Here is an 18,522-nt window from a genome sequence, read left to right as displayed (position 1 = left end):
AAAAAAAAAAAAAAAAAGCCAAAAGCCCAACCCGGCTGCTCGTTGTTGATTTTTTTTTTCCTATCGTCGGAGCTGCAAATGTTTTGGAAGACGGGGCCGTGTTTTCCGTGTAAACAAGGCGGCTGCGGGCGGAGGAGTGCCGGAGACGCGCTTCGGCGCGGAGGGGCGAGCCCTGCCGAACTGAGCCGAGCCGTGCCGAGCCGAACCGAGCCGAGCCCAGACTCCGGGCTAGCTCGCCCCGAGCCCCCGTCCCACTCAGGACCTGGCACGGCTCCGTAAACCGGACAGAGAAGGGGACTAGTAGCGCAAGGGGAGGCGTCGGCGGGGTGCACAGGGCTGCAGGGGAACTGCCCCCCAAAACCTCACCCCGTGCCAGGGACGCCCCCGTCTCCCCTCGGGTTAGCCCCGGAGCTGGGGCTCGCTTTCAGCCCGGACGACGCGGGTTTCTCGCCAGGCACGGAGCGAACCGGCCCGTCCCGGAGCGCTGCTGCCGCCACCGTTTGCTCTCGGGGCCCGTCCCCGTCTCCATTTCCATTCCCGTCCCCGTCCCCGCCACCTCCCGCTGCCCGCCCGGGGCCGCCCCCACCTCGGGGCAGGACGGGGACCAGGAATTGGCCGAGCCGCCCCGCGCCCGGCCGCCTTCTCCCCCCGGCCAGGACCGGAGCCGTTCCCGGCCCCAGACGGGGCTCCCTGCGAGCGCCGGCGGCCGGCACGGAGCCCCCGACCCCAGTCCGGGACAGGGGTCTCTGCCCCTCCCGCGCCTCTCCGGGCTTCGTCGCGCACGAACGGGGTTTTGCCGTTTTGTTCCGTGTCCCCTCTCCCCGCGCTGATTTCCGCCGTGTCCCCTGTTCCGTCCTTCCGAGTCCCTCGTTGCCCCCGACCCTCCGGATGCCTCCGCGTCCCGGGCCTTCCGCATCTCCTGCCCTGCACTCTCGGGTCGCTCGGTGTCCCGTGTCCCCCGCCCTGTCGCAAAACCCTCGCCGTCCCCTGCCCGATGGTCTCGGATCCCCCGAGGTCCCCGCTCTGCCCCCTCGGGGTCCCCCGGGCTCCTCACCACTGTGGTCCCGGCCGCTGCTGTGTCCCCTGCCTTGCGCTGCCGGGTTCCTCAGTATCCCCTGCTCCGCGTTTCTGTGTCCCTGGGAGTCCCCCGGGTGTCCCCTCCTTTGTTCTGCATTTCCGGCTACTCCCGTGTCCTCTCCGCGTCCCGCTCCCCGCGTCCCCGCGTGTCCCCGCGCCGCTCCCCGTGTCCCGGGATGGCCCCGGCTGCCCCCGCGCCTTTCGCTCCCTGTCCCCGCAGGTCCCCGCCGCCGGTTTGGGTGCCCGTGGCTGTCCCCTCCCTCGCCGTGCCCTTTCGGGGGGACCCCAGCGCCCTCGCCCCAGGGTCCCGGCGGTGCCCACGCCGTGCGCTTCCACGCGGGGACTTACCCACGCACTCGTTGGCCTCCCGGGCCGTGGCTCTCTGCCAGGGCCGGTCGTAGTGGAAGGGCTTGCAGCGGTCGCACTCGGGGCCGGCCGTGTTGTGCTTGCAGTCGCACACCAGGTTGTCGTCGCGGTCGCGCACACAGCGGGACGCGTGGCCGTTGCACTTGCAGCGCCCGCCAACTTGCAGGTCGGACACAGCGTAGAAGTAGGAGTCGCGGGCGAGCTCGGAGTCGTCCTCGTTCTCGTCGCCGAAGGTGTGGAGGCGGCTGAAGGTCACCTTGATGTCGGTGGCCGTCACCCAGTCCTGCAGCACGGGCGAGTTGTCGAAGTCGTGGGCCGTGGGGCGGCCGTCCAGGGTGCTGAAGGCGATGAGGCCGCCGGAGAGGGGCCGCACGTCGGTGTGTGAGTCGGTGCAGATGGCCTCCTGCTCGTTCTGCTTCGTGATGGTGGCGCGGCTGGGCTTGTTGTACATCTTGCGGCACTGCGTGGAGTAGAACTGGAAGGGCACCCAGGTCTTGCCGTAGTCCATGGACTTGTAGATGGCCATGGACTCGGGGCGCGGCGAGCAGAACTGCAGGCTCACGTAGGTCACCTCGAACTTCTTGCCGAGGGAGAGGGTGAGGGTGACGTTATGCGGGTACTGCACGTAGCTGTCGGACTGCCAGCACGTCAGGTTGTGCGGGTTGTTGAGGTCGGTGAGGAAGGAGGGCGGGTGGGCGCGCTTGGGGTCGGAGGCGTTGCAGAGGTGGCAGGAGCGGACCTGCTCCTCGCCCTTCTCCGTGACCACGCAGTACCGCGACGGCGGCTTCCCGCAGGTGCTCGACACCTTCACCTCCTTGCCGAAGGCCGAGTTGACGAAGTCGGGGATGCAGCGGCGGGGCAGCCCGTGCTCGTCGTAGCAGGGGTCGGGCTGCGCCGTCTGCACGGCGAACATGCTCAGCCCGTGGTAGCCACCGCGCAGCGGCTGCGCCAGCCACGCCGCGGCCAGCAGCAGGGCGAGCGGCGCCTCCGCGCCCCTCCGCGGCATCCTGCGGCCGCCGACCTGCGCGCAGCAGCAGCGAGGGACCCGCCGGGCACCCGCGGGGCCGCGCCGGGCTCTTGCGCGCAGCTCCGCGGGGCGACGCGGCCGAGGGCGGCGGGACGCGGGGGGCGGCTCACGGAGCCCGGAGCATCGCCCGCCCCGCGGCCAGCCCCGCGGAGGAAAGGGGGACGGCGGCGGCGGCGGCACCACAAAAGTGCCGCTGGCGGCGGGGCTGGGTCCCGCCTGCCTCCCGCCCCGGCTCTCGCACGGAGAATGACTGGCGGTCCCAGCCCCCGCCGCGTTTGAGGTCATGCTAAAGGAGTGACATTGCGCTCAAGGAACAGAACAACGACATCCACTGGCGGCTCAGCCAGAGACACGCACAGGCGTCGGGGGGGGGAGAGGGGGGAGGGATGGGAGCGGGCCCGCCGAGCCCGGTTTTGTGGGGGTCCCGCCTCGACACCGCGTCCATGGGCGCCCCGAGAAGCCGGGGAAGGGCCCGGCTCTGGCCGCCCCCTCCCACCGCCGCGCCGGGGGTGCCCACGCCCTCGGTTCCTCCTGGCTGCCGTGCCCCGACGGGGCCGGGAGAGCCCAGAGCCGCCGAGGCTCCGTGCGCACCGGGCGGGGAGAGATTGCGGGGATCGCGCACACCCTCGAGGATACTGAGAGGGCCGGGATCGGCCCCCCTCCCAGCCTCTCGCTGCCGGCATCCCCCCCTCTCCCCGTCCCCGAGTCAGGTCGGGCCTGACCCCTCCGCACGGCGGGGACTGCCCCGAACAGACGGAGCGGCTCTGGAGGCGGCGGGGGGATCCGGGACAGAGCCCGAGCGCAGGTGCTCGGAGGGGGGACTCGTCTGTGCCGCATCCCAGCCCGGAGCCTCTCGCTGGGAAGAGAAAACCGGGTGCTGGGAAAGTTGTGCTCGGGGAAGTCTCGAGTCCTTGGGCACGACTCGGTAGCCCAGGGGCCGGCAGAGCCCGGCAGGTTATTTCAGAGGCCGGCACAGCCCGGCCTCTCGCCTCTCCCCCTCGGCTCAGACCCTGTGGCTCCGTCCGCCCACGGGAGGAAGGGGTTAGAGGGCAGCACTTGTCCCGCACCGGGCCGTACCCAGCCCCGGGTTCCCTTCCCCGGCCTCCCCAGACCCGTGCCCCCCGAAGGCCGCCTCCCCTCGGGGCGCTGAGCCCCCCGCTGCCCCGACGTGCCGGTGCCGAGACCCCGTGAGCGGCGGAGCCTCCGGGCGAGCGGCCTCCCTGCCGGCCTCCCTGCCTCGTTCAGCCGCTCCCCTTGATTAAAAGGGCACTTTTATTTTTCCAACCGACGTGCCCTTTCTCGGAGCGCTGCCCACGCCGTGTCACTCAAGCAGCCGGGCCCTGGCACGGCGGCGCGACCCCCTCCGCTGCCAGCCCCGACGGGGCGGTCCGAGGGGACGGGGGTGCCCAGGCAGCGGCGAGCCCCGCGCCGGCCTCCGCCCCCTCCCCTCCGCCCGCCCCTCTCCCCGCTTTGAATTCCTTGCCACCGAGCTGAATAAAAGTGGTTGTTGTAAATTGAATTAGTGCCTGATTAATCTGCTCCCGGGCCTGCTAGCCCAGCGGGGCGTCTTTGGCAATGCAACCGCCTTCCCTGCAGGGCAGCGGAGCTCCGCAGCCTCCCTGCCCCCATCGCTCCCCCCGACATCCCCCCCCCCCCGGCAACCCCGCGGCTGCCGGGATTTGTTAACTCTTCCCCGGGAAGCAGCCCCTCCGCCCTGCTCCCGACGCCCTTGCTGCTCCGGCTGCTCGGTCTTAGCCAGAGGGAGACGCGTGTGGAAAGGATGCGATCGGCTCGGGGGGTCCCGCTCCTGCCGGTCCCACCCGAGCCGTTCAGGGAAGCGGTTGCCGCCCCCCCCCCCCCCCCCCCCCCCGGGGGCACACACACGCATCCCGGTGTAAGCCAGCCCCGCTGCGTGCCCCAGCCTCCCCTCCGGGGAGTTTTTCCCCCCTATTGCCCTACACCATGCAGGGGGCCAGGTCCGGGCTGCGCTCTTCCAGGTGACCAAGCCGTCGGCTCAGCATTGCTTTGCCCAGACGGGCACCCCAAATCCGGGACAAGGGACCCCCCCAGGGGAGGCTGCTATCAGCATGCCCTCTCGTCGTGTCAGAGCTCCCCCTCTGCCTTCCCGGCCCTTCTCCTCCGGCCACGCGTGTCCGAGACCAGCCCTTCCCCACGGGGGCCCCGTCTGGGCCTTGTAGCCGTGTGCGGGGCTCCTCTGCCTGGGGGTGTCCGAGGGAGCAGGTGTCTGTCCGGGCCTGTCGGTCTCTCCATTTTTTTTTTGTTTGTTTGTTTTGTTTTGTTTTGTTTTGTCTCCGTCTGCCCCAGAGCCCGCGGCCCCCTCCCCGGCCCCTCGCTGCCCCGTCCGGACGGGCAGAGGGGGGATTTTCGGAGATTTCTTAAAGACCCACGACTGATGCCAAAAGCGGCTCCTACGGGCGGGATCGTGGTGCCCTCAGCCCCGACGCCGCCCGCCGGACACCTCCCTGCAACTCCAGCCCAGCCTGGACCAAGACTTCATCACCTCGGGGCAAAGAGGGATGAAATGATTAAGAAAAAAAAAACAAAAACAAAACAAAACAAAACAAAAAAAAAACAAACAAAATAAATAAATAAAAAAAAAAAAGACAGTCATCGGTGAAGGGGCTCCCCTGCAGCCCCGAGGTGCTGTTCAGTCCCCTCCCCGGGTGTTAATTTAACGACCAGCCGGTGCTGCCCCGGCCGCCGAGCGCAGGCTCTCCCCTCCGTGCTGCCCGTCCTGCAGGCTTTGCTTGGCTTTTCCCAACCGTCGGCGTTTGCAATGGCTCTTGCGGTCATTAACGTGATTTACTGAGGCTTTCCTCTAATTACCTCTCCCTCGAGCTATTAAACGCGTGGAAGCAGCTCGGCGGGGACCGAAGCGCAGCTCCCCGCGGCCGGTTCCGAGGCTGCCTCCTCCCACCCCCGGGGAAGGGGCAGGAAGATGCTCGGGGGGGGGGGGGGGGGGGGGGGGACGGCCGGACGACACACCACACAGGCCGTGCCCCCCAGCCCAGTTTGGGTTTGTTCTTCCTAGCATTAAGCACCAGCCAGCCTCGCTCTGCTCCCGGACATCCCCGGGAGTGGGATCCAGCGCCCCGACGGCGAACCCCGACGGGCCGGGGCAGGGCCGAGCGGCCCCTTTTTTGGGGAAGAGTAAGAGAGGTGAAGGGTTTTATTTCAGCCCCGCCGTGGGCAGAGGGAAAACGCGGCCCCGGCGCTCAGAGCCTGCTTTAAAAGTCAAATCGCTTCGGGTCCCCGCAGCTCGTCCACTCCTCGGGAACAATGCGCTCCCCCTGCCATTGCCCGGCCTTGGATTTTGGGGAAGGGAGGGGGAAACCCAACCAGATCTTCCCCTCCTCAAATATCGGGGGGCCGTCCCCCCGGCGGGGACCGGGAGCGGCTGGAAAAGCAGAGAAGACCCGGGTTGAAATAATCAGGAGCGATTTATTCCCCTGGAGTGACAGTTCTTTTGAGCAGTTGCCGAATGGCAGTTTCTGTCTTTCTGAAAGCTTTTCTTCCAGATTCTGTTCAGATTAGGCTGGGGAGATGAATGAGGCCATTATCCAGCCCAGTAGCTATTCTGAAATGCCAAATTAATTACCAAGGGCTAAATCAAGGCGATGGGGGCTGGAGGGGAGGGGGGGGGCGGCGGTTCGAGGTGTGAAAATATCTCCGCGGGTTTTAAACCCGGGCACGGGGGCGGCCCTGGGACCCCCCAAAATAAATAAATAAATAAATAAATAAATAAAACCTCCTCACGCTGCAGGTGCGGGGGCAGCGACCCCGGGGGGGGGGTTCCGTTGCTGTCCCCCCCATCCCCTCCGCGGGTCCCCGGGCAGGGCAGAGTCCAAGCCGCTGCTGCTCGCCCTCGCCCCGATGCTCCCGCTGCAAGCGGAGCCCGGGGCTGTCCCCCCGGGGCTGGGGCTCCCCGCTGCTCACACGGGTTGCACATTTGCAGGAGCGTGTGGAAATGCGGCTGCAGCGCTGGCAGACAGCAGAATCTGGGAATCTGCCGAGATGTGCCAAAGGAATGAGGCAAGAAGGCACCGCTGGCTCTTCCCGGATTGCTGCCCTGCCAGCACAGATCGCGACATTTGCACATGACATTTAATCCCCCCCAAAAAGCTCTTTGGCTCCCGGCAGGCAGTTATTGTTATTATTATTACTCTAATACTTATGGTTCTCTCCCCAGCAAGTATCATTTGCACATAAGCCTCTGATCATTTCGCAGATCCCCAGCCAGTAATCCAGTTTTCTCTCCAGTTTTCTCTCCAGTTCCCGGGAAAGCACACCCCTACCTCTTCTCATTTACACAAAAATTGCTCCTTTTAGCGATCACTAGGTAGACCCTGACTATCAATTTCAGCACGGGGAGAGCTGGCCATGTGGCCGATGCGAAATCTTCCTCAGCGAGCGCACATGGCCGGCGACATCCCGCCTCAGGCTGCTGAAACCCCGGGCAGCAGTGCTGGCAGCAGAAAGAGCACAGCTAGGCAAGGCTTTCCCCTAAACTAGACAGTCCTTGCAAACGAAGAATAAGCAACAGGGAGGTTTCCCATGGGCTGAGAAGTGGGCTGTAGAAGGAATCAAGCCTTTAATGTAAATTGGCCGTGGCTGGCAGAGACCACTGAACACTGGGCTATTCAGCATCTCTGTGAACCTCTAATGATCAACTTGGATTTCAATTATTCACCCAGAATTGCCACCAAGTGAGATAAGCCCCTGGAATACTATATTTTGTCCTGCAAAATGTTTGCTTTAGGGCAGGCAGGCTGGAAAGCTCTGTGTGCGATATGCGGCTTGCTTTGAGCAGAGCAGGCTGACACGCAGCAGCTCCCCTCCGTCCCGAGTGGGGACGGGCAGGTGGGTTCAGCCTCCACCGGGACCTGCAGCGCAGGTACAAAACCACCCAAACACCCAAGGCACTGCTCCACGGTAAAACTGTTAAATGCCATTAGTTGTGTGCTTCTTGGCAGAAAGAATGGCTTAATTTGGATGGGTGCAAATGTAGCAGAACAAAAAATAGTGCAGATTAGCCTGGAAAATGTGTTCATATTCTGGACATTGGACATGTCAAAGTGTCATTGGGGTGAAAAAGTGGATGGTACATGGCATAGCTACAAAATACGCATGGACAGTCCTGACTTCATTTGCTCCTGTATCCCAAAGAAGGCTACCCTACATTATTAAGCTATTTCCTCAGGAAAATTACTTTTCTGAGCACTACATCACAGGGAGCAGGACAAGAGGAACACAATGACCTTGCAGCAATGTTCTGATCTCTATGTGCAAAACCACCAGAGGTGAAATGGGAGCTCGGTCTGCTGGGAACGCCCCAGCACAGCTGAAGAAACCTCGCTGGGGCTGGCAGGAACACCAGCACCAACGGAACAAGTAAACATGGTGTATTTTGGGGCACTGATGGCATTATCCTGATTTTGTGGAGCTGGAAAATGCAGCATGCAGAAAGCGGGTTTTGGCTTTGGGGAGGAAATTTCCCGTTCAAAGTTTGCAGAGGAACACAAGGGATGAGGGACACAAGGGGTAGAGGTATCTGTCTCATTCAGTAAAATGTTTTGTTCAGGAAGACTTGTGCCAAGGTTGTGGGGCTCTGGGAAGGCACAGTGCAGTAACTGCAGGACAAACGGCAGCAGTGTTTGACCTGCAGAGCTTTAGTGGTGCAGAAGCAGCCATTCACCAAATCTGACCAAAGGATCCTGGATCTCAGGGGCCCTGGGGGTAAGTCCACCCTTTGCAAAGGACTTGCTGCTGCTTTTAGGGCTAACTTCCTCCCTTGAAGGTTGTGGCCCTGGTTTATGGATGGACACAGGGAACTCACAACCACCCCCTGGCCAGCTCCAAGCTGCTCTCCCTGGGATCTGGGGACAGACCCGCCCCAGGACCCCCGGCTCTGTGCCCACCCAAGAAACCTCCCCTCAGGGCTGAGCCAAGGCTCTGGGCAGCCTGTGAGCTGTCTGGGAGCCACAATAAGCAAATCTGCCCCCACCTACCGAGCTCTGATCTTTAGCACTGATCTCTCCCCTGCAGCTGCCCTTCTGTTCCCCTTGGATGGAGGCTTGGGGCGTGCCGACCTCCCCCCTTGCTGCCTGCAGACGATGCATCCTCGGTGGGCACCAGCGCGTTCCCCGCGGCTGCAGGCCCTGGCACCAGGGCAGGCACTGGGAGCTGCTGGACATTATTTCAGCAGGAAAACTGAGCTAATGGAGAAGTATCTGCCTCCAGGTCCCATCTGGGGAAAAACACAGTGAAGTTTCTTGCTCTTGAGTCTAGGCCAATACTACTCAAATAAAAAAATGATCTTTTTTCATGCTGCTTTTACCTTTGTTAACAAAATTGGAGCAGCAAAAAAAACACAGGGTTTCTGGAACCCCGATGGAGGGGGAAACCAGTCGGTGTCATGGCAGTGGCTAAACAATGCCCAGAGCAAAGAGTGAGCAATGTGCAGCAAGCAATGCTCCTCGAAAACTACAGATGTGCCTTTAAAATGGCAAACTGGAGCGGAGGCAGCTCCTCACCTATGTTACAGAAATGTCCTCTGGGAACAATGGACATAGTTGACACCAGCCTGGTGTGGGATTTTCTTTGGGTCTGGCACCAGAAATGGCCCCGCAGAGGTTTTCTACCTCAACGGAGCCTGCCCAGGACAACCTGAGACCTTCGTTTCATACAGGACCTGTGAAAGGCTGGGGAGCTGAAGCGCTGAGCTTCTTGTCGGGAATTTTCCTCCCCGCTGAGTCAGAATAGAATTGTGAAAAGGAATTTGATCTTCTTAAGCTGATGTTAGGCAAAGATCAGACCTGGGCAGAGAGGGCGGGGAGGAAGGGCATGCGGCTGCGTGGGGCCAGGGCAGGCAGAACTGGGGGTACCCCAGCTGCTTCAGGAGCAGGGCTGTTCAAATGCACATCCCCAGAGCTTCTGAGCCACCTAATAACTCCCTTCACCAAATAATTTACTCCTCTCCAGCATTTGCTTAGCAGGGATGAGGGGGCTCTTGGGGCTCGGCTCCACTTGCAGTGGTGTCAGTCCTGGGCAGGCTCTGTTTCAGCAGCGCAGGTGATGGGGCTGCTGTCTGTCTTTGTATGTTTAAAAATAATAAAGAAACAAAGGTTCCAGAAAGCACCCTGCTCCCTTAGGCACAGTCACAGCGTGGCGGGGGATCTGCAGGCCTGAGCCAGCAGGGTCTGTCCTTGGGGCTGAGCAGAGGGCATCGTGCAAATGGTCATGGGGACTGCGAGCACACACCTTCCATAAGCAGAACGCCCTCTTGTCACTCGAGGGGGCTTGCCGGGTGCTGGGGGACTCCCCAGACCCCAACCCACCTCTTCATGGAGAGGCTGCTGAGAGCAGCGGTGTCCCCATATGTGGGGCTCGGTGCGGCGAGGGCACGTCACCCACAGGACAGCAGGACACGGCTTTTTGCTGAGCCTTACCCAGAACGCTTCACAGCATTCACTCTCTTTTTGGCAGCCATCCTAACCCAATTATAATTAAGTATGTATTAAGCTGGATGAAGTGGCCTTCGAGTGGCTATAACCTTTTAATAGGGGAACCTGCAGAAAGGCAGCGGGAGCACGCTCTGGCCGGGCGGCGAGGCACGGGGTCAGCCCCAGGCACGGGGGCTGGGGAAGGGTCTCTGAGCAGCCTTCACCTGCCTGCATCGGCCTCCGGGGAGGCAGAGCCTTGCTGATGGGCCCGCAGCCTCCCAGACCCACCTGGCATTCCTCCTGCCCAAAGGCAGGAGTGTGGCTCTGTTCTGACCTCAGTTTCCCCAGGTGCTCAGCAGGGCAGTGATGTTTGCGCTCTGGTTAAAGCTCTCTGCTGCCCATAGCAGGAAAGGCTGCTATATGCCAGCTGGTCACACTCCCCATCCCTGCCCCCAGATGCCTTAGTAACAAGGGGTGGGAAGAGAGAAAAGTTCATTTTTCTGACCTATCCCTACCGCCTTTGGCATCAATAATTTTTTTTTCTCTCTATTTTTTTTAAATTAATTAATACCTTTGAAAATATTTTTATAAAATTATTTTCCGGTATTCATCGTGTGGTAGAGAAAAGCAAACCTATCCTCCCAGCACACTGCCTGGTTTTGATTCAGCTGGAGAACAACCCTATCTCCGGGGTCCCGCCTGTCCCCGTCCCCAGCCGACGGGTGGCCTGAACGATGCACACAGATCCCTCGGAGGACAAATTCCAGCTGTCACCTGCTCACTGCTACCAAACACTGCACCAGGGTCTCGCTGCTCCCTCCTGTCCCTGACACTGGTCTCCTGGTCACTTGGAGGTGTCCCCGGGTGTGCGGACACAAATATTACTTCTGTGAGATTTGATACACAGCGTTGGCTGTTCCTGTGCTGCCCCAAAATGCACATCTCTGCACCACCTGAGACCCGGAGAGCACAAAGAGTGACACAGCCACCCCTGCTGGCCTCCTACCGACTGCTAGGCTTGGATTTACAATCATGTTAAAAAACACGAATTTGCAAATCCGAGCCGAGAAATGCCGATGGATTTCCCAAGCACGGAGCAGCTTTAAAATAAACAAGAATTAGAGCACCAGGGTGAAACCCACCCCTGGGGGAAGTGGAGTTAATTGAAGTTTAAGGATTTATGCAGGGCAGAGAGGCCGCGAGGTCTTCTGCCCGGGGGGAAGGGGGGGTCCTGCACTTGGTCTTCACCCAGGGCTGCCCCCTGCACCTCCCCTTGCCTGGCCCCTCCTGCCCCGTCCTCCCCGTGGGGTGGCCCAGGGGCTGCTCCGGGGCTTTGCCGGGTTGCCTGCACCAGCCCTAGGCAGAGATAATGTACTGGTATAAAAAGCTCCCAAATGCTATGTGTTGCCTTGCAATGCGTTTTTTTCAGCCTGGGAGAAATGTTGAATAGCGTTTCCTCCAGCTGACAAACAGGTCTTTTGTTCCTTCTCAATTTGGGAGACAAAAGACTGCTCATGTTGCACCTTCCCCACCCTCCTGACTTGCTTTGCACCTGCCCCTGGGGCCTGAAAGGGAAAGGTCTGACATCCCGACAAACCTCCTAGGAGGGTAGGGCTCGTAGCGACACCTTCTTGGCTATGCACATCTGCCTTTCCCCACCCCGGACCCTGGGCACTGCCACCTTCAGGGGCTGTGCTGGCTGCCTGCCCCGTCCCCATCCCCATCCCCATCCCCATCCCCATCCCCATCCCCATCCCCATTCCCTGCCTTTCCTCACTTCCCTCCCCGGAGTTTCTGCATCCTGGGGCTGGTGAAGAGGAGCAGCCTTTGGTGGGTACCTACGACAGGCCAGGGAGGCACCGTTGCCATCGCACTTTGCTTTCCCCCAAGCCCCCAGCCCCCTTTCATCCACAAAATGCCAAGCATTCAATATGCAGCCGAGGCATGTTCAAGTGAGCGAGGTTTCAGCAGCAGCTCAGGTGCTTCATCTGGAGGGGAGCTGGAAGGGCTCACTGCCTGCAGGTTTCCCAGGACATGTGCTCAGGACACTGTCACCAGCAGTCCCCTGCCTGCTCCCAGCCGCTCCGGTCGGGCCCTCCCCAAACCTTTGCAGAAATCCCCTCCGGCTGGTGCTGGCAGCAGGGCTTTGTCCTTCCAGGCGGAGCAGGATGGCCCCCAAACCTTTCCCATCCCAGGCATCAGCGACCTCAGATGCCATGGTGCTGCGCGTCCCCTCGCAGCCCGGCTGGGGACCCCGGAGCTCCCGGCCCGGTGCCACCGCTGTCACCCCGGGCCCTGCTGCCACCTGCCGGGCACCCAGCGCCCAGCACGGGGAGCAGAACGGCTGGGGAGCCCCGGGAGCCCCTGTCCCCAAAGGCTGGGCTGGCAGAAAGGCTTTGTCACCAGCTGTGGGGAGGGGCAGGAACCACCCGCGGGTTCCTGCCCACTGCTTGGATTTTTCGGCTTCAGATGCTTCGCTCGTCCATGACAAAAGGCGGCTTGAAAATGTGCCTCTTCCGTAGGGTGGCGGAGAGGACAGCAGCAGCCCAAAGCTGTCCTCGGCCACTGCGCAGGGAGGGGGGCACGGCTGGGTGGCACCGCCTGGGGACCTGGAGGCCCTGGAGGGCAGCCAGGGCGGAGGCAGTGGCTGCAGGGCTCCTGGCACAGCATGCTCGGGGCTCAGGGCTTCCTTCGCGTGCTGCCACCTCCACGTCCCACGCGGGGGCTGCCGAGGGCTCCCCCCGGCTCCCCCCGGCCCCGGAGCAGCACACTGCCGATGGACCACCCGCTGCGGTGCGTTCCCAGGAGGTTTCTTCAGCCCCATGGAGACATGGAGCGGGGTCAACTGGGTATGGCCGCGGCTCCAACCGCAGTGCCCGGAGCGTGTCCCAAATCCAGGCTTTGGCACCCGAAGGCACCGATCGCTGCGGAGGGGCTCGGCAGGAGCGGGGATGCTCCAACACCGAGGTGCTGCGTGCTCAGGCGTGGCTGTGCTGAAGCTCATCGTGCTCGCAGCTGCCCTGGCACCCACACAGCTCTCCTCCGTGCTGGCACCATGAAGCTGCAGGAGGCAGAGCCCCCCGGGTGGGTGCTAACGTGGGTGCAGGACCCCGGGTGGGTGCCGTCCGGGGGCGCAGGGCGCACCCCGGGTGTTGCTCAGCATCCAGCGCTGCAGTTCTGCAGCAGGACGCAGGGTGGAAGCCTCAGCCCGTGCAAAGCCAGCCCGCTGCCAGCCCCCGGCCTTCCAGGGGCTCTGCCCCTGCCCCCTGCCCCCTCCCCGGGGCCAAGAACAGCCCTGCTGCAAAGCCCTGGGGAAGCGAGCATGGGAGGAAGCTCCGAAAGGTCAGGAATAGGGGGCTCCAGCTTCGGGAGAGAGCTTTAGGCTCAGGCAAGGCTGGGATAAGGCTGGCTCTCTGCATGCAAGGGGACCTCTTACAGCAGCATCTTGCCCCAAGGGGTCATGGAGTGAATCCTGGAAGCAGGCACAGCCCGGTGTCAGAGCAGCTGAGCATCTTTACCTGCAAAATGGCAAATATCCACCGAAGTGAACGGTCAGGAATGGCAGGAGAAAATTGTGCAAAGCAACCCTCTGCTCAGCTCCACGCCATGGTCCCTCGAGGTCCAGCTGTCCCGCTAGGTTTCCACGTCAGCCCTGATTTCTGCACCTCTTTGTAGGAAAAAAGGGCGCTATCCTGTTCCACGCCTGTGTATGTGTGTGTGTCCCTTCGTTCACAATCACCCCTGCGATTGCTAATGTCACAGTGGGGAAGATGTCTGATTTCCTGCATCAGACTCCTACCCAGGTGCTTCCCCCGCTCTTCCTTCTCCCGGTGACAAGCACGGAGGGCTTCCAGCAAGCACCTGACTGGCTTTGGGTGTGCTGAAGCCAGAGACTGGAATGGAAATGGTCCCGAGGGCTGCAGGAGGGCCAGGATCAGACCTTCTCTGAGAAAGAAGGGACTGGAGTTGGAGGGGAGCCAGGGTTTAGCAGGGGGTTGCTCCAGGCACCCCACACCCTGACGTAGAAGGCTAAATCCACCTGCACAGGGCGGGAGAGTGCAGGTCAGACAAAGTTTGAGTGGGAAGTGTGAATGCTAAGGGCTGCTCTGGAGCCATCCACCCCCAGCCCCAAACCTTCAGCTCTTCTCAGGATCAGGTTGTTTAAGGTCATGTTTTCACCTTCTGCGTGGAAGGCAGAAGGGGAAGGACTGGGGTCAGGTCTGCCACCACCGAAGCCTATGGCCCATTTTCATTTCTCAAGGGTCAGATTCAGGTGGTGTTGAGCAATCTTTCAGTATCCTTTAAATTGCACCAGAGAAATGAAAAACACAAGTCGTGGGAGGAACCAACAAGAAAAAGCAGGTTCCCTTTTTGCTGGATCCTGCTTCCCCTTCCCTCTGAAGCTGTTCAGGCAGCAGGCAGAGGCCTGGGGTGCTGCGCTGGGGCTGTGGAGCTCCGTCATTGTGGGAACAGGCAGAGAAGGGAACAATGAGCACACCGAGAGCCTCCCTAGCCACGGACAGAGCAGCACTGTGTGCATCTTTGTGAGATGTGAATGCATCCTAAAGAGATGTGAGCACATCCCTGGGAGATGAGAACACAACTCTGAGAGATGCGAACATGTCCTAAAGAGATGCGGACACAGCCTCGGGAGATGTGCTGGCTGCAGTTTGCAGCCATTGGGCCATGTCTGGAGCTGACGACTTCGTGGCCTTTTTTGGAGATAATTTTTTGCATTTCCAGTGTGTGGCTGGGCCTGAATCCATCAAGGACACCTCAGCACCTCTGTGGCTGAGGGGACATCCCATCCCATAGTTGGCTTTGCTCCCTGTCCTGGTCGGTCCCTGGCTAATGTTCAGCTGAGTCCTGCCCTGCTGCAGCCCAGGAGCTACCAGCATTCTCCAGTGTGGTTTCTGTGCTGGGGTGACCCATGCATGGACGACGAGCCAGTGCCTCCTGCACTGGGCTGGGGTGGATGTGGGGTGGGGGTGAGGCTTCCTGACAGATTTGAGCCAGCATGGGGGAATTTGAGGTGGCAAAGGGAGAGCACAGCCTGTGCAGGGAGAGTTTCTGTCTGCAGAGGTGCTGTCCGGGGCGAGGGGACATTCCACCGGGCTTCCTGCAAAGGGTCAGAGGGGCCAGGGACACAGGCGTGCAAAAACCCAGTGGAAAGCTGCTGCAGGAAGGGGGAATCCTGTGTGGGACGTTTGGGCAATTCCCAGCTCCCGAGCCTGCTGCTCCCCCCTTGCTGAGACACAGGAACCCCTCAGCTGGGACGTGGGAGAGCTGGGCGATGCATCCGTGTGATGGGGGCAAACCCCTGGGGAGACGGGGGCTGTGGAAGGAAATTCCTCCCCTCTGCCTGCTGTGGCTCTGGCTCAAGCCACCCACAGCTGTCACCGCACCCACAGCTCTCCCTGTCCCTGAGGTCCCCACGTTGGCATCCTCTGTGGGGTGGGGGGACACAGGGGCATGCGGGCACAAGAAAAAATCGTCTGAAAAGAGGCATTTGCACAGAGTGTCATTAATTGCTTGGTTTGTAGCTTCATGTTAAAACCTCTCCTGGTCTTGCTGCAGAAGTGGAGATGGAGAGCAGCTGGTCAGTGCCCCAACAAAAAGCTCAGCAAGGGGTCTTTCCCCACAGGCTCCTTTTCCACCTAGATTTGAAGCATTTTTATCAGTAGGACATTCCCAAGTGAACTAACTACTCTGACTGGCAGCCATCAAGAATAAGTATGCTTCGATGTGGCTTGTAACTACAGTATTCTAAGCAGAAACCGATACTGCGATATCTGAGACAGAAAATCTGCCTTCCAGGAATTTCTCACACTGGTCTGGAGATGCTCCACGCAGCTCAGCCCGACCCAGCAGCGTGTGTTCGATTCAGGGAAGCACGTACGTGCCCGCTAGAAGTATGTCGGGCAGAGAGGGGTGGGATGATGAGCCACATTTCCAAGCACCCCTGCCAGCCAGGGGGGAGCCCATTTGGAGCAGGCTGGCGGTGTCTCGGGGCTGGTTTGGAGGACGAGGGATGAAACTAGAAGCTGGGAAAATGAGATTTGGGTTTGTGAATTCATGTTGCTGGAAATGAGAAAGGGTTTGATGGAAGCAGACTGACTGGGGACTCGTGGGAGTGTTTACAGCCCGCCGCCCCTCACACACCCCAGTCCCTTTGCATGTGTCGGAAACCTGATTTGCTTAGAAGTGTTTGCTATGGAAATCACTTTCTATCACCAAAGGGGTTTTGTGTGGCAATTGCTCTGCTGAAGGACGAGTCCTGATCCAGCCAGGAGTTTCCATGAGTTGCTTTGGAGTCATCTGTGGAAAGTTTAAGCCTAAATACTTTTATCTTTGAGTCCTGTATCTGCCCTTGAGCATCCTTTGGAGCAGAGGTGGTGTCCTGTGGACGTCTGGAAGTGGAGAGGTGGACGGGTCCCCAGGCGGCACCCAGGCAGCAGCGCGATGGTGGCAAACCTCCAGCTGGAGACACGGGTGTGAACACCAGATTTCTGCTCCCAAATCGATTTGCATGGGTGGGGGCTTTTCTGGTGCCTTCACTGGAACTCATTGTGGTACCGAGAACCCACATCTCTAGCTACTGGTGTTGTCGGAGCACAGCCTCAGCCTCCCCCTTCTGAGCTGGGTCTCTGGAGCAGTGGGCAGTTTGAGGGCAGGGGACAGAGCTGTGGGGCTGGGTGACAGTGGCTGAGATGCACCCTGCTGGCGGCACTGCGCTGGTGGCACCAATGTGCTCTGGAGCTTTGGCATTGCTGCCAGCGTGACCGCAGGCACCCTGAGTGCAACCCCGCTGTGAACCCACATGGGGAGAGGCTTGGGGCTGCCTCCCTGCTCCCAGTGAGGACCTGAAAAGCCACTTGAGATCACCGTGGAGCATGGCACAGGTGTCCCCAGGGTCTCCTGACCTCAAATTAGAAAAACTCAGTGGTAAGGAGGAGCTCAGCGCTCAGGTCCCTTGGAGGCACCTCTACTCTGGGGCCCCTTCCCCAGGGTGGCTGCTCCAGCCCGGTGGCCACCACGCTGCTGTTTGTCATCCTTGTCACTGCGCACTGCAGCAGGGGCAGGGCACGGCACCTCCCTGCGCTGCTCCGCTTCCTTCCGCCCGGCACGAGCCCCCAGAGTCACCGGGTTTGGTAACTTCCTCCTGCCGCGTGCCCCGAGGAGCAAAACAAGCCGATGACAGCACGCACAGTGCATGGGGTGGGATCCGGAGGGACGGGGGGGACGCGTGGCAGCTCTGACTGCCTGAGCAGTGTGGCCTCTTCTGGTCTAGCCTTCGGACATCCCAATTCCTCTGGCTTGGAGATAAGCATGAAGGGTTGGGGACGAAATGTGGAGGTAGGATTGGAGCAGAAGGAATGCCAGACGTCTGATTGGCATCCCCAAAACCGACGCCGGGCTGGTGCCCAGCAGCCTTTCCCCACCCCACTGCCACCCTTCCCAGCCCCGGCCTCACAGAGGCAGCAGTGCGGGGTGCTGTGCCGCTCCCACCTCCGCCTGCTCCACCTGGGTGCTGTGCTTTGCGAGGCAGGTGGCACCGTGACAGACACCAGACTTTCCCCTCTCTGTTATTTTTGCTGAATTTCATCTGAATTGCCGTGGCGGCTCAGCTGGAGAAGGCCGAGCTCCGTCCCCTCACCGCAGGGTTTCACCCGGCGCGAGCCCCAGGGTGCTGCAGGGCGCGGGGGGCATCAGGGGCTCTGAGCGCGGCGTCCCACACGATGTGTGCCGTGGGCAGTTGTACGGGGATCAGCACTTCAGGGGGATTTTGGCTCTGACTCTGGTTGCTTTTTTTAAAATTCACTGGAATCTCACGGCGAAACCCACATCTATTTCAGCGCCCGAGCGGTTTTCAAGTCTCAGAGCATCCGTAGCAGCGGTCACTCTCTTCTGAAAAACGAAAACCCGCAAAGAAACCTAGAGCTGGATCCTTGCTGCTGCCCGCAACATCAGCTGGGCTGGGTCCGGCCCCGTGCAGCAGATGCACTGTCGGAAAGACATCGGGGGGGAGCATTGCCTGTGGTCGATGCTGGCACGGGCCCTTTCTTTGGAACTCCCTTGAGGGCACCAGGGAAAGGCCATTTCCCGGTGCCACCAGAGCAGGAAGCAGCAGCATGTCCCCAGCCTGGTGTCACCCAGCCCGGCCATGGTTGGCTTCACGCTGCTGGGGAGGTGCCAAGGGCTTCTCCAGTGGGGAAAAGGGGATGAGCAGGGAGGGAAGGAGAACAGGGTCACGTAGGTTGGAGGAGTGGAGGGGGGAGGGACGGGGCAGCAGAGAGGCGGATGGAGGGGTGGCTGTAGGGAGGGATGGAGAGACGGAGGGAGGGATGGATGGAAGGATGGATAGCGAGGGATGGAGAAGTGGGTGACTGGAGGGAGAGAAAGGGACTGGTGGAGGCAAGGGGAGATGGATGAATGGCTGGATGGTCTGGGGGGTGGATGGATGGAAGAATGAGGTGTCAGAATGACAGATGGATGAAGGGATGGATAGATGGAAGATAGAAAGGAGAAGGTTATGAAGGGGGGGTTGATGAATAGAAGAACAGAAGAATGGAAGAGAAAGCGGTGGGG

At 60.9% G+C, this 18,522-nt stretch overlaps 1 protein-coding gene across 2 annotated transcripts in view; it reads right to left on the bottom strand.

Annotated features, from left to right (window-relative positions):
* NTN1 (netrin 1) overlaps window positions 1-2,736 on the bottom strand; it is an 85,514-nt gene extending 82,778 nt beyond the window's left edge. Inside the window, exon 1 of one of the 2 annotated variants that reach the window (XM_035342499.1) lies at window positions 1,426-2,736. In XM_035342499.1, the coding sequence (XP_035198390.1) occupies window positions 1,426-2,449 (1,024 nt within the window). In that variant the 5' untranslated portion in view covers window positions 2,450-2,736. The remainder of the gene's footprint in view (window positions 1-1,425) is intronic. The other variant, XM_035342498.1, reaches the window with a different exon arrangement.
* Window positions 2,737-18,522: the final 15,786 nt, after the last annotated feature.

Source organism: Oxyura jamaicensis, chromosome 18, assembly GCF_011077185.1.
Source record: "Oxyura jamaicensis isolate SHBP4307 breed ruddy duck chromosome 18, BPBGC_Ojam_1.0, whole genome shotgun sequence".
Lineage (NCBI taxonomy): Eukaryota > Metazoa > Chordata > Aves > Anseriformes > Anatidae > Oxyura > Oxyura jamaicensis.
The sequence above is the reverse complement of the archived record's forward strand: the minus strand, read 5'-3'. Positions and strand labels throughout refer to the sequence as shown.